Source organism: Phycodurus eques, chromosome 16 (assembly GCF_024500275.1).
Source record: "Phycodurus eques isolate BA_2022a chromosome 16, UOR_Pequ_1.1, whole genome shotgun sequence".
NCBI lineage: Eukaryota > Metazoa > Chordata > Actinopteri > Syngnathiformes > Syngnathidae > Phycodurus > Phycodurus eques.
In genome coordinates, this window is record NC_084540.1 from 15,822,538 (window position 1) to 15,846,546 (window position 24,009).

The 24,009-nt window shown below is 40.0% G+C and overlaps 1 protein-coding gene across 1 annotated transcript; it reads right to left on the reverse strand.

Annotated features, from left to right (window-relative positions):
• Positions 1 to 1,221: 1,221 nt before the first annotated feature.
• On the reverse strand, positions 1,222 to 22,289 carry si:ch211-198m17.1 (mucin-2). Its single transcript, XM_061701248.1, has 14 exons — positions 22,099 to 22,289; positions 9,821 to 11,191; positions 9,658 to 9,750; positions 9,489 to 9,587; positions 9,314 to 9,423; positions 9,172 to 9,230; positions 8,962 to 9,095; positions 8,754 to 8,888; positions 8,310 to 8,352; positions 7,274 to 7,311; positions 7,112 to 7,199; positions 6,053 to 6,230; positions 3,344 to 3,376; positions 1,222 to 3,182 (listed from the first exon to the last, which is right to left on the reverse strand). The coding sequence occupies exons 1-14, from the start codon at positions 22,154 to 22,156 to the stop codon at positions 3,054 to 3,056; spliced, it is 2,568 nt and encodes an 855-aa protein (XP_061557232.1). The 5' UTR covers positions 22,157 to 22,289; the 3' UTR covers positions 1,222 to 3,053.
• Between the last annotated feature and the right edge of the window lie 1,720 nt (positions 22,290 to 24,009).

Consider the following 24,009-nt stretch of genomic DNA (forward strand, 5'->3'; position numbering starts at 1 on the left):
GATTGGATTGCATTCCTCTTTCTGGACCATCAGACGGCGCCGATGACTCTTTAGACAGGTATCGAGCACGCATGACATGTGATACAATGCACATTTGTTGCCACAGAAAGCAGTGGAAGTAGAAATAACTGTACAGGCAATATTCTTGGCCGCATACGCAGACCGCTGACATTATTAACTGTCACAAAAAAAATAAAGAATAAGTACTTACCCTTTCAAGTGATGTAATTTAATCCAGCCTCATTGACAAACCCCAATCACATGGGTTGTGTAGTAGTTGGGATGTTGTGTAAAACACAAATAAAAAAGAATCCAATGATCTGAAAATCGTTTTCAACCTATATTCAGTTGAACACACAACAAATACAAGCTATTTAGTGTTCAAACTGATGAATAGTTGTTGTTGTTTTATGTATTTGCAAATATTGTCCATTTTTTAATTTGATGCCTTCAACACGTTCCAAAAAAGACTGGGAAAGTTCAGTAATGCTAAAAAACACCTGTTTGGAACATTCCACAGATGAACAGGTTAACTGGAAACAGGTGAGTGTCGTGATTGGGTCGGAAAGGAGCATCCCTGAAAGGCTCAGTTGTTTCCATCAAGGATGGGGTGAAGTTCACGTCACCACTTGTGAACAACTGTGTGAGCAAATAGTCCAACAGTTTAAGAACCATGTTTCTTAATGTACAATTGCAAGGAATTTAAGCATTTAATCATTTACGGTCCATAATATTGTCAAAAGATTCTGAGAATCTGGAGAAATCTCCGTACTTAAGTGGTAAGGCCGAAAACCAGCATTGACTGCCCATGAGCTTCAATCCATCAGGCGGCACTGCATTGAAAACCAGCATCATTGTGTCAAGGCCACAGGAACACTTCAGAAAACTATTGTAAATTAACACAGTTAATCTACGATGCAAGTTAAAACTCTACCATGCAGAGCGAAGAGCCATATATCAACAACACCCCAAAATGGCACTGGCTTCTCTGGGCCTGAGCTCATCTGAGATGGACCGACGCAAAGTGTAAAAGTCTGCATTTCAAGCTATTTTTTGGGGGAACTAATGGATGTCGTGTCCTCCGGGCCAAAGAGGAAAAAGACCATCCAGATTGTTATCACCGCAAAGTTCAAAAGCCAGCAACTTGGGAGTTGGGGGGTTAATTGCACATGGCATGGGTAACTTGCACATCTGTAAAGGTACAATTAATAGAGGAAGAAGAAGAATGAAGAAGAATCACCTTTTATTGTCATGAACATGCATGCATGTACACAAAATGTGTTCTCTGCAGGTACACACAGGTATACAATGTGTTACATGTTTTGTTACATAGAGGTTTTGGGGCAACATATGCTGCCATCCAAGCAACATCTTTTTCAGGGATGTCCCTGTTTATTTCAGCAAGACAATGCCAAGCCACATTCTGCACGTGTTACAATAGCATGGCTTTGTAGTAAAAGAGTACCAGTACTGTAGTGGCCTGCCAGGAGTCCTGACCTGTCTCCCATTGAAAATTGGTTGCATATTTTTTAGTACAAAATACGACAATGGAGACGCTGGACTGTTGAGCAACTCAATTTGTACATCAAGTAAGAATGGCTTGAAAATGACTTACTGTTTTCTGTTTTTATTTACATTTTACACAATGTACCAACTTCATTGTAATTGGGTTTTGCATACTAAATCTGAGGGTTGGGGTTTGCATAATAAATCTGAGGATTGGGAGCTGGTCCACATATTTAATTACAGTACATGGCACATACAGTACATGCATGTCATATTCATTATTTATGGATGTCAGCCACTATGTTGCTGTGACCTGGTGGCTGAGATTAAGTCTGATTTATCATAGACAACATGCAGCTTTTGGAGTTTGCTCCATGTTTAAGTACATGCAACAGCAGATGCCAACCTTGTATCACTGTACGTCTCTCTCTCTCTCTCGCTCTCTCTGTGCGTGTGCATGTGTAATAATAATAACAACATAATGTATGTATCAGGTTTTTTTTAGAATTTAAATTATAATTACATTATTTTACATTTTATTTTCTATTTTTAATTGGGTGACATGTTATACATTAAAGAAAAATTGTAACAAAAATGCTATGGGATTTCTTTTATAAACGTAAATCAGCAATGGAGGAGGCGCCGAATAGAATCTCACCCCGGGCACCGACTTGGGTAGGACTCTGCTGCTGATAAGGGGCGAAGGCAGACCCAGTGCAGTATGTTGATTGGGGGACGCTGAAGACACGTTATGGGCCAGCACAGTAAAGTGTGACGGGCACCCAAGTAGTTGTTTCATACTCATATTGTTTTGGGCATCAAGTATGGTGGCATAATACCTTAAATAGCTGAAGCTAAAGAATTGCAGTGTACCCTTGTTTTGGGGACCTAGCGTGTTCGGACGTTGCCTTAAAAAGGGCAAAGGTAGACTCAGTGCAGTACTTGTATGTAGATTGGTGGACACTGAAGACACATTGTGTCATGGCATAATTATTTTTGCACACCCAAATTTGTTTTATGAAGGATAAATTAAAATAAATCAACAGGAATAAACAAGGAGGACTTCTATTTGTTTAAATTAATTTATTATTTTTGTTGATGTGCAATTATTTACAAAAAAGAAAACTGTACACACTTGTAAAACACAAGCAAAGACGAGCAGTATGATGACAATAGTGATAGTTGGCACATGCACCGCAAGAACTAACACAGTTCCTATTATACATCGTTTTACAAGTTTTAGAGTGCTAAATTTAAAAAAAAAAAAAAAAAAATCAATCCCTTCACCGGCATTTAGAATGAGGGGCCAGCCCTTATTTTGTCATTATAATTCTTAATAATCATCATCATCGTTATAATAGTAAGCCACAAGTAATCAACCATTCATTGGACATGAAATGTCGCACAATTCCAACATTTTCAAGGCGACGAGGAGAAGAAAAAAAATCACAATGGTCAACTTCGCGCAACTCTTCGTTGTTGTCCTATTTGATTTAAAAAATAAAAATGTTTTAAACGTTCATCAGGGAGGGTTGGGGGAAGCTGTGTCAGTTTTTCTTGTCGTCACCAGGCAGGAAGTATGGATTTTCATGGCCTTGCACCAGGTACGAGTAGCCCGATGGGTTTTTACTTTTGAAGGTCTTCATGCCGTCCGGGTTGAGATCGTACGAACCCGACTGAAACGGCAGCGAGAGCAGTCGACGTGTTAGTGTCACACACACAGCAGAACAACGGTACGCGACTAAGCAAGCTCACGAGCCACCACCACCATCCCTTGAGATCCCGTCACCATATCTGTACTCCACACGAAGACCACCAAGAGGGAATGAAACCTTACCTTTTTCCATCCTCTCACCTTCGGATGAAAGCCCTAAAGCGACACATCGGGAGTCAGGCAAAGCAAGGGAGCATGAGCGGGAAACTAACTACTAGCTCCTAGTAGTACTAGCTACTACTAGTTCTACCAAATAAAATTTGTCATGAGGGTACATTTAAACATTAACTGCAGCAAAGAACGGCAGCAGATTCTGAGGCTGAGCTAAATGTCTGAGTATTATGATACAAATTATTTTGCTAGTCATACTGATAGTAGACGATACTTTTAAGTTACATGAATGTATCATGATATATCGTGATACTTTGCCAACAATGCCAAAATTATTATAATATACACTATAATCAAGATACTTGGCCAAAGTTACAGTGTATCACAATGCAATATTATCATACAGCCCCAATTCCAATGAAGTTGGGACGTTGTGGTAAACATAAATAAAAACAGAATACAATGATTTGCAAATCATGTTCGACCTATATTTACTTGAATACACGACAAAGGAAAAAAAAGCTGGGATAGGGTCATGTGTACCACTCTGTTATATCACCTTTTCTTTGAACAACATTCAATAAACGTTTGGGATCTGAGGACACTAATTGTTGAAGCTTTGTAGGTGGAATTCTTTCCCATTGTTCCTTGATGTACAGCTTCAGCTGTTCAACAGTCCGGGTCCTCCGTTGTCGTATTTTATGCTTCGTAATGCGCCATACATTTTCAATGGGAGATAGGCCTGGACTGTAGGCAGGCCAGTCTAGTACCTGCACTATTTTACTACGAAGCCACGCTGTTGTAACACGTGCAGAATGTGGTTTGGCATTGTCTTGCTGAAATAAGCAGGGGCGTACGTGAAAAAGACGTTGCTTGGATGGCAGCATATGTTTGTCCAAAACCTGTATGTACCTTTCAGCATTCATGGTGCCTTCACTGATGTGTAAGTTACCCATGCCATTGGCACTAACACAGCCCTATACCATCACAGATGCTGGCTTTTGAACTTTGCTTCAATAACAGTCCGGATGGTTCTTTTCCTCTTTGGCCCGGAGGACACAACATCCTCAATTTCCCAAAACAATTTGAAATGTGGACTCGTTGGACCACAGAACACTTTTCCACTTTGCATCAGTCCATCTTAGATGAGCTCGGACCCAGAGAAGCCGGCGGCGTTACTGGGTGTTGTTGATAAATGGCTCTTGCTTTGTATAGTACAGTTTCAAGTTGCACTTACGGATGTAGCGCCGAACTGTATTTACTGACATTGGTTTTCTGAAGTGTTCCTGAGCCCATGTGGTGATATCCTTTACACATTGATGTCAGTTTTTGATGCAGTGGGATCGAAGGTCACGGGCATTCAATGTTGGTTTTCGGCCTTGCCGCTTACATGCAGTGATTTCTCCAGATTCTCTGAACCTTTTGATGATATGGACCGTCGATGATGAAGTCCCTAAATTCCTTGCAATAGTAAGTCGAGGAACATTGTCCTTAAACTGTTCGACTATTTTCTCACGCACTTATTCACAAAGAGGCGAACCTCGCCCCATCTTTGCTTGTGAATGACTGAGCGATTCAGGGAAGCTCCTTTTATACCCAATCATGGCACCCACCTGTTCCCAATTAGACTGTTCACCTGTGGGACGTTTCAAACAGGTGTTTGATGAGCATTCCTCAACTTTCTCTGTCCCAGCTTTTTTGCAACATGTTGCAGCCATAAAATTCTCAGTTAATGATTATTTGCAAAAAACAATAAAGTTGATCAGTTTGAACATTAATTATGTTGTCTTTGTAGTGTATTCAATTAAATATAGGTTGAACATGATTTGCAAATCATTGTATGCTGTTTTGATTCATGTTTAACACAACTTCCCAACTTCATTGGAATTGGAGTTGTACTTTTCCAAAGTTGCTGATCGTATCATGATTCAATATTATTGCAATTCTTTTGTCAAGAATATCAATAATGTATGGATATGCAAAAATAATGAATAATAGCTTGATATAGTATCATGATACGAGAGTACCGCAATAAAGTGTTGTATACTATATACAACATCCATAGTATCGCAATACCACACCTTGTGGACCATACTGATGGTGGGGCGATACCATATCACAATACTTTGCCAAGATAACTGAGTCTCAGAATACAATATCACAATACAGTACAATTCTTTGTCAACTAACAAAAGTAGTATTACAACACTTTGTTAACGATACCGATAGTATGGCGATACAATATCCCAATACTTTGCTAATGATACTGGTCATAACTGCAAGTCATTATACTAAGCCAAACATACCAACAATATCACCATATGATATCGCAACAATAATGATAGTACCACAATACATTGTCAACGATATAAATGCAATGGCTGTACGATGCCAACGATACTGATGGTATCACAATACGATTGCTATGATACGTTTTGCCAGTGGCACCAACAGTATCCTGTGCCTAAAGACATAGCAAAATACAACCTCATTAACATAAGTGATAAGTCCCTCCAATTCTGAGTGATCGTTAAGATATCATTGTGATACTTTTCCAAGCAGTATCGATGCTACATCACGATACTTATGATAACAAATTAAAATATTTAGTCACTCTCAGTTATTGAAAAATAAATTATTATAATGACGTGAAGATAAGGCTCTGTGGACGTAATGGCTGTTTTTTTCGGAGGACGTCTGAGTGAAAAGTGTGCTGCTCACCATGCCGTTGCCGTGATGCCGTTTGTCCATCATCTCCATGGCGGATGCTGCGTCCCAGGTGCCTGCAGTGTTAGCACGTGGAATGGGCGTTATGCCGACCGGCCAAGGTTTGGTCAGCTCGCCCGCTGGGTACGGGCTGGCGTCGCTGTGCTCTGCCTGGCCGCCAGAGCATCTCCGCCTGGTACGGGCGCAGAAGGTTATACTGTATGCACCTGGATCATTTATTATTAGTAGTAGGAGTTAGTATTTTTTTTTTTTTATTTCTTTAATGATTTTTAAAGTACTTTAACAATGACTAAAACTCTCCTCACATATCAAAAGTGTGATTGTTTATTTAATATGAATATATGTGTATGTGTGCTTTTGCTCACATTTTTTTATACTGTAATTTTTGTATGAATAATTACTTTTTCCTCAGTTTAAATTTTTAATTTTGTCTATTAACAAAGCTTGACTGGAAGAAACACATTTTTACAAATATATTTTGTTAGTATTCTTTAAAATATTATGATGAATTTAATGTAATTTATTTCTAATTTAAAAATGATTACATTTATATAATATTTATATTTTACTGATTATTATATCTATTTTTTAGCATTGTTGGCTAAGGACCCAAAAAAGGGGAAATGTGCAAAATAAAATGTATTATTATTACCTCAATATAGTTCACACAATTTAATTAAGAAAAATTCTCACAGTCACTCATTAGGCCCCAAAAATATTTGGCTTATTTTTGTTTTGTTTTTTTAATTAAAAAATGATTTTTGAATTAAAAAAAAAAAAAAACATAAATTAGCATTGCATTTTATTTTTATCTATTTGCATTTATTATTCAACTCACATCAAAGTCAAACTGAACGAAAAATGAGTCCTAACATGATGGACAAAATATTTATACATATTTAAAGTGCATAAACCATATCTAGTAATATGGTAAATCTTTCTATTCTCTATTCACTTCCTTTGTAGTGGACTAGAGTGCCCCCTAGTTGTGTGTAATTGCACTAGATTTTTAACAGTGTGCCAATACACTGAATTACGTTTCAATGAACTCACCAGCAGCAGAAAGAGAGCAAAGCCAAAATCAAGATGAGTAGAACTCCGCCTAAAACGCAGGAGACAACGACCACCGCCAGCAGAGAGGCTGCCAACACACACATTTGTTGTCACTCTCTGCTCTGTGCTCACAACAAGATAACAAATAATCTAGTCACTCACAGTCAGTGCAGTTGAAGCCTGCGTATCCGAAAGCACATCTGGAATAGAGATGGAAAATTGCATTTCTTGAAAAGTCCACAGGAATGTGCCAGTATCTGAAATTGGTCTGGGCAATATACCCTTAAAATCACTGATTATTTCAAAGAAAATTCCATTTCCGATGTTAATCTATTTTTCATTTATGGAAAAAGTAAATGACAATGACACTACTCAAAACAACTTTTGTTATTAGTTTTTCCCCCCCTTGTGGAATTTGCTTTAACTCTCTTGGATACCAAACCAGCAATTTTTCCTCCAACATTAACTTGCATCAACTTCCACAGAAATAACAGATGCTTTTTTTCTTTTCAAATAAGTGAAAATAAGTGCTTTCTCTCTGGGGCGAAAAAAAATCCCTTTTTATTAAACATTAATTAATTCATAATAAATCAACAATTTAATGTCGTAAAATGAGGGGTCCAATTGCATGGCTAGGCTGGTCTAATGTGTGTTGTCCAAGAGGAACGCCGCACCCTGCAGCTCTCTCACAGTCTTTTCTCATGTAGACTTACAGGTAAGGCAAAGTGACAACCAAAATATTAAGATTTTGTAACGTACAACTGGCACAGCACCAATGTTCAGCGCAATTGACTGATAGCCTTCCATCGGGCTCCTTTCTTGGAATACGAACAACAATGTACCGTAAAATGACTCGCTAATTGTTTTCTATTTCGTAGCAGGATTCAAATTTGCTACTTGCTTTTGCATGAGGTAATTGCTGGAATGCTCGCCAAGGTTAAAATTATAGCAACCAAATCGCTAAGTTAGCAAACCTGACTGTGCTTTTGTAAACTAGCTTGTCTCTTTTTCACAGCCATGTTGTTAGTGTAAGCAGTGCATATCAGCAAAGACTAGATGCACTTTGAACCATAGAGGATGCAACAATGAAAAAATTAATAAATAATGACCCTGCAAAATCTATTTTAATCGATAAAATCGATCACAATCACCATGCACTAACTTGAAAACACAACTTTAAGTGTGCGTGTGTACTCACTTCTGGCAGATGTTGCCCACCACTTCCTGCCCGCTTGGACAAGCTGCAGACACACACGCAAACATTAAAAGAAAAAAACACATTACACATGCAAGGCTGTCTTTGAGGCTGTGTCGTCGGTTTGATTGGTTTGAGGTTGTGTCATTGGGGGAAAGTCCAGTTGTTGTTTTTAACATTGTGTCGGTGAGTCCAGTCGTCGTAATACCGTAATGACCTAATAACATGAGGCTGAGTACAGAGCATCCAGGTGAGGAAACACCACTCTAATTTAACCCTAACCCATTGAGGTTATGTCGCTTTCGTTTAGACCAGTTGTTGTCATTAACGTATTGTAGTTGAGCAGATTGGTTTTCTAGAGTGTATCATTGTTGGTCTAACTGGTTGTTGTCAACAACTTTGTTGTTGTCATTAACGTGTCGTTGTTGTCATAATAGATGTCTTTACCCTTGCAGCTGATGTTGGAGTACACAGTGGAAACGTAGCCGCCTTTGCAGGAGCAACCCACGTGGCCATTGGCACTGGTGCACACCGTGGAGGCGGCGTCGCAAGGAAGTGGCACTTGATCGCACAATTTCGTGCCTATGAGAAAAATAAAGTGTGAGAAAATGGGGTCGTCAGACACGCCGGTTGCTGCTAGATGGTGTTATCTCACCGCTAAATGTAGCGTTGACCAGCAAGCCTTGGGAGCTGTTCCCGATGGCATCCTTGATGACCTGGTCGATTGCCTCTTGAGAGGCCGCCGTGTTGTCAAAGACGCTGTTGACGGTGGCGATGACGCTTCCCGGGCTGCAGGAAATACAAATGGAATGGTGAAAACGTTTACTGACACCAGGTGGGACCTCTTTTTGAGAAAGCAACTCACGCTAGCTTCACCACGTCACAGCGGAGGTATCCCGGCTGACCAGCAAAGGCACCAGCGAGCTACAAAACAGAATGCAAATATCTGTTTACTACACAAAGAAAAACGCCAAATGGTCCCCAATTTATGTGACATGCTAGCTGACCACCGCCGAGATGTCTGCTGCTGTGTCCTGGAATGCTTTGGAGGACCTGTTCAACATTTCTTTGTTAAACGTCAAGGAGGTGAGGTGGAGTTGCCCAGGAAACATTTGAGCTGAAGAAGACGACAAAATAAGACACCACCATCGACTTTTTACCATAATTTTAAGTCTTCCTTACCGCGGGTGCAACGGTTGCCCACCAAGAAGCTTCCAGAGAGACACTGGCAGGTTCCGTTCAGGCAGACGCTTTCAAGGGGACACTGTTCCGCGGGACAAACTGGGACAGAGGAAAGATGATTAATTTAGGAGCCTGTCATCTGACAATCCAAAATGTAAATGGTCCAAACCTATAATTGGACCCATGGTGGGGTGGGGTGAGGTTTGCGTGGCGTTGTTGGTTGTGGTTTGGGTGATGCTGCTTGTTGGTCCAGGGGTGGTTGCTACAGTGTAATGTTAAAAAACGTGCAACAATCAATCCAATGACAATACACACAAATGTCATTGTCGTACCTCCTGATTTTGCCGTTGAGGGTGTGGGACTAGTCGTGGTGATACCGGCGGAAGTCTCTCCAGGGCTGGTAGCGAATACTGTAATTGTGTCATTGTTGGAATGAGGGGAAGTTGTCGTCCAAGTCGTTGTATCTTTGGTGGTGTTGGTGTTGTCTGTCCATGCAGGAGTTGCCAAAGAGGTTGTGCCATTGATGGTCAGAGTCGGTGTTGGGCTGATGGTTGTCGAGTTGGTGGTTATTCCAATTGTTGTCGTTACTGCTGTGTTGTTGTTTGTCGGACCGGTCGGTGTCATCAAGGTGGTCTTGTTGTTGGTTGGAGTAGTTGTTGTCATTGAGGTTGCGTCGCCGACGGTTGGACCAGCTGTTGTTGTAAACGTGTTGTTGTTGGTTGTTGTCAGTAATGTGTCATCGTTAGTCAGGTGGTTTGTTGTCATGGAGGTCGTGTCGTTGTTGGTCAGGCTAGTTGTTGTCATTGAGTTTGTGTCGTTGGTTGGAGCAGTTGTCACTGACGTGTCATTGTTGATTGGACTACTTGTTGTCAATAACGGTGTATCAGTGTTAGTTGAACCAGTTGTTGTCATAGATGTCGTCATGGTTGTCGAGTTGGTGGTTATTCCAATTATTGCTGTTACTGCTGTGTTGCTGTTTGTCGGACCGGTTGGTGTCACCAAAGTGGTCTTGTTGTTGGTTGGAGCAGTTGTTGTCATTGAGGTTCTGTCGCCGACGGTTGGACCAGCTACGGTTGTAAACGTGTTGTTGTTGGTCAGGTGGATTGTTGTTATGGAAGTTGTGTCATTTTTGATCAAACTGGTTGTTGCCATCGAGGTTGTGTCACTATTGGTCAGACCAGTTGTTATTATCATGGTTGTCTTGTTGTTCATACCAGTTGTAGGCCTTAATGTGCCCATTGTTGTCATTGAGGTTCTGTCATTGTTGTTCGGACCTGTTGTCATCAATGCGTTGTTGTTGGTCTGACTAGTTGTAGTCATTGATGTTAAGTAGTTATTGGTCTGACCGGTTGTTGTCATATACGTCATGTCATTTCTTGTTGGATCAACTGTTGTCATCGAAGTTGTGTCATCTGTGGTGGGATTGTGATCTGTCGGGTCTGGCGGATGTTTTGTCACAGTGTTACCGGGTTGACTTGTCGATGTCAGGATGCTACTTGTCATAAGTGAGCTGGTGATGGTGGTGTAGGTGTTTTTGACAGATGTCTCCTCTCTCACAGTTGTCGTAAATGGAGTGACTGTGGTTTGCATAGAAGTTGTGTGGCTGCTAATTGGACCCAGCATTCCTGTTCTTGTCGTGTACTCTCCATCTCCAGACATTCCCTCTGCTGTGGCGGTAACGCTGTTGGGGTCTATTGCCGCCACTACAGTCAAATAAAAAAGATGAACAAAATCAGCAAACTGTGATAACCTTTTCTCTCGTGGAATATACATCTGGAGCATTTTTTAAGACAACTGACAGAAGAACTACCAAGTAGACGGGAACTTACAATACGGTAACGTAATATTTTTCAGATACAAGTAGTACCAGGATACATATTGGAAGAAATTTGTCTAAGAGACATTACAATATATATTTAACTGTCATCTTGCGCATGAAGCATAAAAAAAGTATTCGTTATAAAGATCGAGTAGTTTTTAGCTAGGTGACAACACAAATAAGTTATTCGATATTTTGTAGCAGTATCTTTTTTCTCAGACTGCTTTAATATCATTGGTTAATGCATGTGCATCGATACTAGAGGTGCAAGGATTAATGAATTAATCTACAACCAATTGATTATAAAATTCATCGATGTTTTTTTCTAATCGATTACTCATTTAGGGACCTCGTTTAACTTAAAATTGTGCAAATACTAAGCCTCCCAATAGTAAATATTAATGAATATATTTATTATAATAATGAATTGATTATCTTTGTGTTTCATCTAAATAAGACATTTAAACAATTATCCACATGGTGGAACAGTAGGCGACTGGTTAGAGCATCTGCCTCACAGTTCTGAGAACCGAGTCAATACACACGATTTTATGTAATCGTGTGTATTGATACTGCATCATAATTGAAAACAAAACTACTTACTGCTGTATTAATATTTTATCCCAAGCTTACTTAGGTTTTGTCTGAATGTGCTTTTGGCAGATTTTTGTAACATTCTTTTCTCCACAGTTGAAACTCATCTCTTCATGAATGCGGTGAACTAGATAAATTATGACACTCCAAACACTGTAGTCCATTTGATCTCTACTCTATTCAGGAGACATTAAAGGCGGAAACAACTTTTATGGAATCATCGGCATCCAGGTTGACATTTTAAAGTGCGGAAGATGGTGGGGAAGGGTGCAAATCAGTTGATGAAAACGAGTGTCACGCTCTCCTAGAGAGTAGTGCTGCTTGTTAGCTGCCGTCTGTTCCCATTTATGTTTCTTTTATGGGAGAAACGGGCGGACGTCGCCGAGCAGCCTGATGAGCACTCTAAGAGGCAGGAGGTCTTTGAGCCTGTTTACCGCCATTTGTCAGCCACATGCGATCATTCAGCATTCCGAGTTGCCACTAGCCATTGGGAATGTGCGACATCCAGATGGGCAGAACCCTTGCACAGATACCGAGCAAAGCCGAGTGTTATCAGCTGTTGCCGGACCTTTCTGGTTGATTATTTTCTGTTAGCGAAGTATCATATGTGTATGTGACGTACCATAATTCACTTCTCACTAAGCCAGGCAACCAAAATGCAAACTGGCCAGTCCTAAATCATTTTTTTTGCTTTGAGTTACAAAACAAAATTTGAGGTACAAGTGAGCTTCAGATGCGCAACAATTAGATGGCAGCTGCAAATGGCACACCATCTGCCCAGCATCCCAATGTCTCACAATTTGAAATAATACTAAATTGAGTAACAAGCTCTTGAGTCAAAGTACCAAAAAGTAGCGCCTGCCTGTGAGTAGCATGGCAACATGGTCGCCGTGTTGCATGAATACACTTTGTCTAGGTTACGATTTAAAGGTGGCGCGCTAATCTGGGGTTGGATGAACAGTGACTGAGATTAAGGCAAAACCTCATCCAGCCGTGCTTGCGTTATTTCACATTAGCCTGGTCGCGCTCTCGGCGTGCTATGTTGTCTCAGCACACGTGAAAGGGGCCGTGGGGTGTTGAAGGTTATTAAATTTCACGCAAAGACTCCTTTCTACAACCCCAATTCCAATGAAGTTGGGACGTTGTGTTAAACATTAATAAAAACAGAAAAACAATGATTTGCAAATCATGTTCAACCTATATTTTATTGAATACACGACAAAGACAAGCTATTTTTAATGGTCAAAGTGATAAACTTTGTTTTTTAGCAAATAATCATTAACTTAGAATTTTATGGCTGCAACACGTTCCCAAAAAGCTGGGCCAGGGTCATGTTTACCACTGTGTTACATCACCTTTTCTTTTAACAACATTCAATAAATGTTTGGGAACTGAGGACACTAATTGTTGAAGCTTTGTAGGTGGAATTCTTTCCCATTCTTGCTTGATGTACAGCTTCAGCTGTTCAACAGTCCGGGGTCTCCGTTGTCGTATTTTACGCTTCATAATGCGCCATAGGCGGCACGGTGGCCGACTGGTTAGAGCGTCAGCCTCACAGTTCTGAGGACCCAGGTTCAATCCCCGGCCCCGCCTGTGTGGAGTTTGCATGTTCTCCCCGTGCCTGCGTGTGTTTTCTCCGGGCACTCTGGTTTCCTCCCACATCCCAAAAACATGCATTAATTGGAGATTCTAAATTGCCCATAGGCATGACTGTGAATGCGAATGGTTGTTTGTTTCTATGTGCCCTGCGATTGGCTGGCAACCAGTTCAGGGTGGACCCCGCCTCCTGCCCGATGACAGGTGGGATAGGCTCTAGCACGCCCGCGACCCTAGTGAGGAGAAGCGGCTCAGAAAATGGATGGTTGGATAATGCGCCATACATTTTCAGTGGGAGACAGGTCTGGATTGCAGGCAGGCCAGTCCAGTCTTGTACCTGCACTCTTTTACAACGAAGCCACGCTGTTGTAACACACGCAGAATGTGATTTGGCATTGTCTTGCTGAAATAAGCAGGGGCGTCCATGAAAAAGACGTTGCTTGGATGGCAGCATATGTTTCTCCAAAACCTGTATGTACCTTTCAGCATTAATGGGGCCTTCACAGATGTGTAAGTTACCCATGCCATTGGCACTAACACAGCCCCATACCATCACAGATGCTGGCTTTTGAACTTTGCGTCCATAACAGTCCGGATGATTCTTTTTCTCTTTGGCCCACAATTTCCAAAAACAATTTGAAATGTGGACTCCTCGGACCACAGAACACTTTTCTACTTTGCATCAGTCCGTCTTAGATGAGCTCGGGGCGAGAGAAGCCAGCGGAGTTACTGGGTGTTGATAAATGGCTTTTGCTTTGAATAGTAGAGTTTCAAGTTGCACTTACGGATGTAGCGCTGAACTATATTTACTGACATTGGTTTTCTGGAGTGTTCCTGAGCCCATGTGGTGATATCCTTTACACATTGATGTTGGTTTTTGATGCAGTGGGATCGAAGGTCACAGGCATTCAATGTTGGTTTTCGGCCTTGCCGCTGACATGCAGTGATTTCTCCAGATTCTCTGAACCTTTTGATGATATTATGGACTGTAGATGATGAAATCCCTAAATCCTTTGCAATTGTACGTTGAGGAACATTGTCCTTAAACTGTTCGACTATTTTCTCACGCACTTATTCACAAAGAGGTGAACCTTGCCCCATCTTTGCTTGTGAATGACTCAGCAATTCAGAGAAGCTCCTTTTATACCCAATCATGGCACCCACCTGTTCCCAATTAGACTGTTCACCTGTGGCATGTTCCAAACATGGTGTTAGATGAGCTTTCCTCAACTTTCTCAGTCTTTTTTGCCCCCTGTCCCATCTTTTTTGGAACGTGTTGCAGCTATAAAATTGTAAGTTAATGATTATTTGCTAAAAACAATCAAGTTTATCAGTTCTGTTTTTATTTGTTTAACACAACGTCCCAACTTCATTGGAATTGAGGTTGTACATTCTTTCCATTCAAGGACTTTGTTTCAAACATAAAAGGACACATTTTATCTTTTATTTACCCACATAGCCCTATCATTTGTCATTGTTTGACTTGTCAAGTAGTTAGTGTTGTCGCTAAGGTAACAGCAGGTCTCGTGGAAATATGACATTCGTCAACATTTGTGTGTGTACATAGGTGTGTGTGTGTTGGTGCGTTATCAGCACCTTTCATTTCCATATAATGGTCATGGAACATTGAGTGTGTGTTGGCTCCAACAAAAAGGCAGCACAGCAGGAGGAAGAAGCGGGTCCTTGTTCGTTCATCCATCCATCCATTTTCCGTACCACTTAGCCTCACTGGAGCCTGTCCCAGCTGACTCCGGGCGAGAGGCGGGATACACCCTGAACTGGTCGCCAACCAATCGCAGGGCACATATAAACAAACAACCATTCGGATTCACATTCACACGTATGGGAAATTTAGTTTTCAATTAACCTACTGTGCATGTTTTTGGAATGTGGGAAGAAACCAGAGTACCCGGAGAAAATCCATGCAGGAGAACATGCAAACTCTACACACGCGAGGCCGGATTTGAACTCGGGTCGTCAGAACTGTGAGGCAGACGTACTAACCAGTCATCCGCCGGTCCTTGTTAAATGTGGGGGGGAAAATCATAGTCACTTGCTTTTAAAAAAGTTATTTTACAGTATAAACATAAGTTCTCTGTCCAAAATATGACAATGTTTAACTTTGAGCCCTCAATAACGTCATGCCTATGCTGTCATAAATTAACTTCACCCTCACTGAGCCAATATATCAATGGTTAGCTATACTTTAATATTTAACTTCTTTATTATTGCAGATTTTTATATAATCATTCAACCTTTGGGGTTACAATTATTACTATTAATTAAATGCCTTAAATTTTCATCTAATTTATAAATTAATGTGAATAATAAATACCTTATTATATACCTACTTTTGAGGAGACTATGGAATTTAATATTCTTACATTTGTAGATTTACATATCGTTCATACGTATATAATTATTATACAGAATCTTCTTAACTATTGTTAAAATTATTCATAGATCTATGTATTAAATGTAAGTTTCTATTATTTTTAAAATTCTAATAACTACTCCTACATTGTCATGCAGAAATTAATATGAATAATAAATACTTTACACCTACTTTTCAGGAAAAAACATTATCTACACAATGGGTTTATTTTCACAATTATTTATAGGGTTATACAATGTAGATGTTAAATTATTACCACATACATAATTTTATTCTTATGGTTTATAGATTCATTTATTAGATATGCTTTTATATTTATCCTTATTATGATCCAGTAGTATTACTAACAGTGGTAGTGCTTGTGAAGCAAGCAGCCCATATTACTATCCTGCATATTTATTTATTACTATTAATTATATATATATAACACTTACATTTTCATTTAATGCACAAATTAATGAATACAAATAATTGAACAGTGGTTGCTGTGAGGTATATACTATAGTTTGTAGGTGTTGTGTAATGTTAAAGATAAACTAAATAGAATAACACAGAGTAGAAGGCAGGCAGTGGGAGTAATTAAGAGTGTGTTGTCTGTGTGGGTTTATCCTGCTGCAGATTATCCCTGCAGACACAAAAAGGATGACTGGGTCAAAGGTGGTCTGCAAACACACACTCTGGAGGACACGGATCGGAAAGGTCCAGCTTGTACCCGAAATACATCGTAGCCACGCCGAGGCTGCTTAAACGTAAAAGGCACATTTCTCACACACAATGATGCTACTGTCGTGTGTTCCTCCTCCTGGAGGCACTGTCCCTTTCACTTCCTGTCATGACTGGACCCATGTCACAAGCCGCTTTCGGGCAGATATCCAGCAAAACAGAGCTGTAACACAATACCCAGCATCTATCCGCCTGTGCCTTTTATACAAACCCCAGTGAAGGGGAAATACGACTTTGACTATGTGCACTTTCACACAGCAGTCAAGGAATTAGAAAACGGCTTTTGCGCTAAATGGTTGGAGAAGTGAGGGTTGGGTGATACCCTTCCCACCCACGTTCCATCTTTTTCTTACTTCCATTCACACAGCACAATTTCATCTGTGATACTGCCTCAGAAGCTGGGAAATTGGCAGGTTATGACTTTAAACCACTCCCATTCCTGATCTCTAGTACCTCGCCCCTTCACACAGGACAGCAACCTGGGAAAAAGTCAGCCTTGACAGGCAGTGTAGAAGGGGCTATTATGGCCCTATTTCTGAGCAAGAACCTTACTTGTTTTCAATGATAAAAGATGGCTAGATAAAATGCTGAAGAACAATGGACTCCGCCATAATTACTAGCCCTGTAGCTCCGTCTTTTTTGTTGGCTCCAATAAATTGCAGTGCCCACAGTTCAACGATCGCTAGGAATGCGGCTATAGACTACAAAGGTTCAACTATAGTGTACTTTTGAAAGTACACTATAGTTCTAGGGTAATTTATTGTGTGATATTCTGTGACATCCAGGAACAGCCAAGAACAAGTTCAGTTCCTGCATCTTGAGGTGGAAATGCAGCCGTGCTTATTACAACGTACCGGAGTGAAGTTTACGTCGTCAGAATGTGCTCATAGAGTGGATTGTTAGTGAGGCAGTATGCATATGCATTTGCATTGAAATTACATGAACGTTTAAAAAGGTTTTTTTTTTTAAATCATTGGAAAATCAGACGTGAATCTCAGTGTGGGAGATCAACCTTTCTTGTGGTCACGCTTGAATATTTTGACGCTACCCGTAGCATGTGCATTTTCAACATGTTGTCACGTGACTCTCTCTCAATAAAATAGCATCAGGAGACTTTGATGTTGTTGCTTGACGCCATGTGTACACTTTTAAAGAGCAGCGGGGGGCTAAAAGCAGAGGGATGGGGGACATGTCGCCTCTCATTAGCCGATCGCATGGACAGGACATTTTGGAGAACCTAACTGGAACAAACATTTGGTTTTGGAGTCCAGGAACCTTTTTAGTTGGCCTACATAAAGTTCCACTTGGTGTTCCAGGTGCTTGCAGTTCCTTCATATAATGTCACATGATAAATTACGCTGGAGCTAAATTGCACTTTCAAGAGGTTCATGAATCTTTGCATAAGAAATAGCTGCCTAGCCACCTCAACTGAATGGGCTTGACGTACATGACATTCCTGGAACAAAGATTTCTATGGCTCAACATGATAAATTACTTTGGAACTAAATCAGTCAGTATAACCGCAAAGTTTCAGTAACTGAACTAGCGCTATAGGTCGTCTTACAAATACGTAACTTCGTCTCTACTGGCTTTCTGCTAAAACATCATGCAAAAACACCAGAGACGGGATAACTAATAGCATCGATGTCGCAGTATAGACCTTGCCTTTGAACACAAACGGGGCAGCAACATATACAAAAAGATGATAGTACTCACAGGCATATTCTTCCTACTAGGGTTGCACGATTGTGGCCAAGAGTAATCACAATTATGTTTATCAATATTGTAATCACGATTATTCCTCATGCCGGCGCGGTGGTATTACAAAGTGCAATCACAAATTGCAAATTAATTGAAGCGCATACAGTTAATACATAGAATGCAATAACATTAGGCTGCAAGCACCGACTTTTCATTTGAAAATCCGCATCGTCAATATAGTGAATAGTCAAGGATGGTATGTCTCGGTTGTGCTGCTTGACCATTGGTCAGTCGTGCATGGTCACAAACTAGTTCGCTCTATTTACTCCTGCCGTTTTTTTACTTGCGGTCAGGCCAGCCGAAAAGTTGAAGTCAAGGCAGCCAGTACAACGATTGTTAATAGTGTCTTACCATGACATGCCACCTCTCCGCCAACTTGCTGAAAGGCCCAACTTCAAAATGAAAGCTTCAAATATTACTACAATGGACATAAACGTAATTTTAGGCTTTTATTTTGAAGCTGGCACCAGAGCGCAGTTCTGGAGGTTATAGCTTTAACCATGCATTCACTCCCTGGTGGCTGGCTGACTAGGTTGCGGCACAGCTGAAAATAGAGCACTTTTCATATTCAGCGTTGCCCACATTTTAAATGTAAATAATCGCCGACTATCAGGCTCAATTAATCGTGGTAAGCCAAGGCACACACATACCTCATGGACAAGTAGTAGAATAGTAATAACTATTCCATGTGCATAAGAACACAACTCAACTTTATTTAGAGGGCACTTTAAAAAGTGCTGTACATTACAAAGATCGCACTTAAAACATAAAACACAATGAATAATAAAATGCTACTACCACTACTACTAGTTCTACTACTATAATAATGATAATAAATACAAATTATTACTCATATTTGAGTGACACATAATCCATGTTCAATGAAAGAAAAGACAAAAATGCTCATTGTGAGTATAAAAGGGTTATATTTAAGGGAATCCTATGCCATGTAAAAAAAAAAAAAAAGAGTTCTTTTTGAAGACTGTTATTAAAATAAAACACAATTTCATCAAAATTGCTAGACTATCAAGTATCTCTACTCAGTATTGATGAGAACTTAAATCGAAGTACTTGCACCTGTACTCGGTCTGAAAAAAGTGGTAATCGGTGCATCAATACTAAACGCACAGCAGTCCTCCAAAAGTTCCGAAATCCGTGATAGAGTTCCTGCTGTGGAAATGAAGCCTTATGTGAGCTAACGCACTGCGAGGCTGAACAGATGGTCGCGTCGCACGACCTCTGCAGGTATCATATCCAATTAAAACTGGGCCAAGTACGACATGAGAATTAGCGTCCTCTTGCAATCTAGTCCACACAAATGGATGTACACAAAACAACAAAATAGCGAGAGGATGACGGGGTGGGGGGTGTACTGTCGGGAGGAAATTGAAATCATGATTGCCTGGTATAGCGGAACATGAAGTGAAAATGATCAACTAGCTACACAATGGAAATGTAGAAGGTGTGCACGAGCAGAGGCCTGCTTACTCAACCAGGATGTGTAACCAAGAGGACGTCACCACTTCAGACAACCCGTCACGCCTCAGTCAGGGGAACGACACTCTGAGGCACATGACACCATGTGATGACCCTCCATCCTATTAGGGTGACCAATCAATCGCCATTAAGAATAATAATTACTTTGTTTTATGTTGTTTTAAAAACGATGGGAAGTATGCCAAAATAACTGAGCTGCTCCAACACTAATTTAAGAGAATTCTTTGATTTTGTTGACTCCAGGAATGATTCAATGTGAATGTGTTGTCTTATGTCATCCTAAAGACTACAAATGTTAAAATATTCTGTCTAATCTGGGGAAAAAAAAAAAAAAAAAAAAAAGCATTCACGGGAGCCCTTTTATTTATATATTTATTAAATTGTTAGCACTTTTTATTCCATTAGCAGAGCGATGGGTTTTCATAGCATGAAAGCCTTAGCCAACGCTACCAAAAAATAATAAATAAATAAAAATTTCACACTAAGTAAATTTTTGAGAAAGATTGAGATGATCATTATTTCAGTATACATTATATACTTTTTGGTGATATTTTTGTTTGGTGGTGTGCTGTGAGATTATTATTCTGTAAAATATGTGCCAGGGCGAAATAAAGTTTGGGAAACTAAACTGTGTGATATTACTTTATGGTTTATTATGGGAAAGCATTATTTCATTAGTTTCAAAATGTGGTTTCAAAGCCTTTATCACATCATATTAGTATTAATGATCCAAACATGAGTTAATAATAATAATATAATACTGATACTATTTTTTTTCATGTGTACTTTTATGTACATAAAAGCTTCCGTGTGTACTAAGAGTCTGTTTATATAACCTGACAGGTCTGTTGTCAGCTATGTATCATATTTACTAAGCTATTTTAACCAGTGGGACTACAGACCAGTATGCAAACTCCACATAGGAAGGCTGAAGCCCAGGTCTGCACCAACAACATCAGAACTATGAGATGTGCTAACCAGTCATCCACCATGCCGCCAGAAATTGTCCAATTTTACTTAAGTGGTCAAAAAAAACATTTTTTTTTACTCCAAAAATGTGTCTTTATTCTGCTACGTAGTGCCAAGCAGAACAATTAAATGCTCTTCCACTAGATAGCAGAAGGTATAATGAAACAACGTATCCACCTGTTGCTTCACACACACACACACACACACACACACACAGACACACACGTCTTAAACTTAAACTAAAGCAAATAGTGTCTACTCAAATTTCTGGCTAAATGGATTTGTTCTTTTCATTTTTGTATAAAATCTGTTTTTCTTCCATTTTACAAATATTTTCCCCACCAAATCCCTTCATAACATAAGTGGAACTATAGTAAAATAATGGTTGTCATTCATTTCCATGCCTTTGTGATTTAAAATTGAATTTGTTTGGAAATATATTCATCCATCCATTTTCTGAGCCGCTTCTCCTCACTAGGATCGCGGGTGTGCTGGAGCCTAACCCAGCTGCCATCGGGCAGGAGGCGGGGTACACCCTGAGCTGGTCGCCAGTCAATCGCAGGGCACATATAAACAAACAACCATTCGCACTCGCATTTACACCTACGGGCAATTTAGAGTTGTCAATTAACCTACCATGCATGTTTTTGGGATGTGGGAGGAAATCGGAGTGCCTGGAGAAAACCCACACAGGCACGGGGAGAACATGCAAACTCCACACAGGGGATTGAACCCCGGTCCTCAGAACTGTGAGGCAGACGCTCTAACCAGTCGCCCAGTCGTAAAAAATGTATGGTGTAATTGTGTAAGAAAAAATCTGATGAGATGATTATGCATTTACAGTAGATGATATTTGTGGGCCTGCTACTTTTGGCACCCCAGATATAACGGTATAATAGCTTGTGTTCGACTGCACAGGCCCAGATTTCACACTACTGTATTTAATTTGCAAGTAAATTGAGACCACCATTACTTCAGTATATATACTTCTGGGACATTTTTTTCGGCGGTGCCGTGAGAATTTTCAAATGTTGAATACACGTCTTGGCCCAATAAAGGTTGGGAAACGCTGCTGTAAACTACTTATTAGTTTATGGTTTGAATAGTATCCACTCAAGTTGAGGCAAACACACAAAGCAGTTGAAAACATGTATCCCTGTCATTTCAAGAAAAAGAAGGTACAATTTAATCAACATGAAAAGTCGTGGCTTACGTCATTAGCAAGGAGAACCCCAAAAAGGGTGAAGTTTACTCACCCATGGCGGCGACAGCGACAAGGAGTGCGTTACATAGAGGTAGCTGGTGTAGCAGCATTGTTCCAGTGGTCCCGAGCTTGTGCCAGCGTGTAACGGTACCTACGCGGGTTCGAGGAGTCTCCGAGTGCGTGCTACAGGTGCTTCTCTCCCAGGCGGTCGGAAGAGGCTCGCTCGCTCCCGGGCACAGCCTCTCTCCCCACAGGGGCATTAAAAGCTTTGCTGGCGCGCCTCCCGATTGGACCTCCCCCGCTGTCAATCATCGCTACCGGCCAGAAGATCCCGCCCCCGTCCACCCCTTTGCCCGGCTTGCCCATGGCGACACACCAAAGGGCTAGTGTACAATCAAGTTCTATTTTTAACGCTATTGTTTGCCCCGCTTTCTCTCACGCTGGCCGGGCGGCCGGGCAGTGAAGCCACAAAGGCGACTGCACGACAAACTATATAAGTCGTAGCAACGCCGAGGAAACCTCTCGGGCGAAGGCAGGACATGCAGTGAAGAAACCTCTAGCTTCCTGGCTAACGTTAGCATGCTTACTTTTTGCCCAGGGTCTTTCAACTGTCTACCACCTTTTGTCATGGTTCAAATAAATTTTTATAAACTAGAATTTGTTTAAAAAGGTTTTACCAGTACCAAGAAAAGTTTTTTTGTTTTTATTTTAAAATAAATTAGTGATAGGCAACCTGTAGCCTTATTGCAGCCATTTATAGGTATGTTACTTAATCCAGAGAAACGGCCGCCATTTTCTTTCCATTTTTCGGTGCTGGATTTTGGGCACATTGATTTCACGGAGGACCACCAAAATCACATTTTAGAATTGTTTTGAGCAAGGTATATTTTCAGATTAAATTGTTGGGAAATCTCTTTTCCACCTCGTTTTTGAACATTTTAATTCTTTTGAGATTTTATGTGGTTGAAAATCTTGTTTTGTGTGAAGTTGGAAGTAATTCTGACGATTTGTTTGCTTTTAATTTGATCATCAAAATGAGATGCTCTGACGGCTCGAGCGGACGCCGCCATTAAAAAAAAAAAACAACATGGTCAGTTTCAACATCACATTTTCGTCTCAACTACTAGGAAACATTCAGTCATTTTTCTACCAAAAAGTCAAGGTTTCAGTCACACATTTCCTCTTGATTTACATTGATTTATGGGTAAGAAAATTTGGGCAGATTTGCGACATAAAATCCTTGATCACTATCTGATTCTTACAAACTAGGACTCGTGTGTATCACTCCTCTATCCAATGATATTGCCTATTTTGATATACAGGTATTTTGAACATTTTCGTAACATACCTAATTAGGTCATGTTCAAATGTTCTTTTTTAAAGCATTTGTGAAACACCTAATACCTATTAGTCATATTTACTCTTCAGGCATAATAAAAAAGGCAACATCACAAAAGCTCTTAATGCAGTTATAGTATTTGTCATGAGTCATTACTTCTCTGAATACAGCCTTTGTGTCCTCACTATCACTTCCCTATATTACAAAATATCTTTACCTTGTCTGTTTATGCATGTGTTTTTCATAAAGAAACATGAGACTTCCACATTTTCTTTTTAGAACAAGGTGACTGTTATCATCACCACACCACATCATCATCATGGCTTTTATTGTAGATGAAGCACAGCACCAGAGGTAATGTGAGTAATCAAGAAATGTATCAAATCGAAATGACTAAAGGGTTGCATAACAGGAAATCATAAAAACTCAGGATAAATATATATATATATATATATATACCAAAAGGTAATTATTACTATCATATTTATAATTAAAATATGATTTAAAAATTTAAAACGTTATATTTGTTAAGCAGCTGTGTAGTTTACTAATAATTTTGAGTTCATTAAAAAATTATAAATATAATTTAACATGTATTTTCCAAAAATTAAATCTGAAAATTTA

Excerpts from the sequence above, each read along its gene's own strand:
- si:ch211-198m17.1 (XM_061701248.1), bottom strand. The coding sequence starts at position 22,156 with ATGCTGCTACACCAGCTACCTCTATGTAACGCACTCCTTGTCGCTGTC. Across the intron at positions 7,312-8,309 it reads GTGGGCAACATCTGCCAGAA|ATGTGCTTTCGGATACGCAG; the intron begins GTGAGTACACAC and ends TCTCTATTCCAG. Across the intron at positions 3,377-6,052 it reads GGCATCACGGCAACGGCATG|GGCTTTCATCCGAAGGTGAG; the intron begins GTGAGCAGCACA and ends GTGTCGCTTTAG.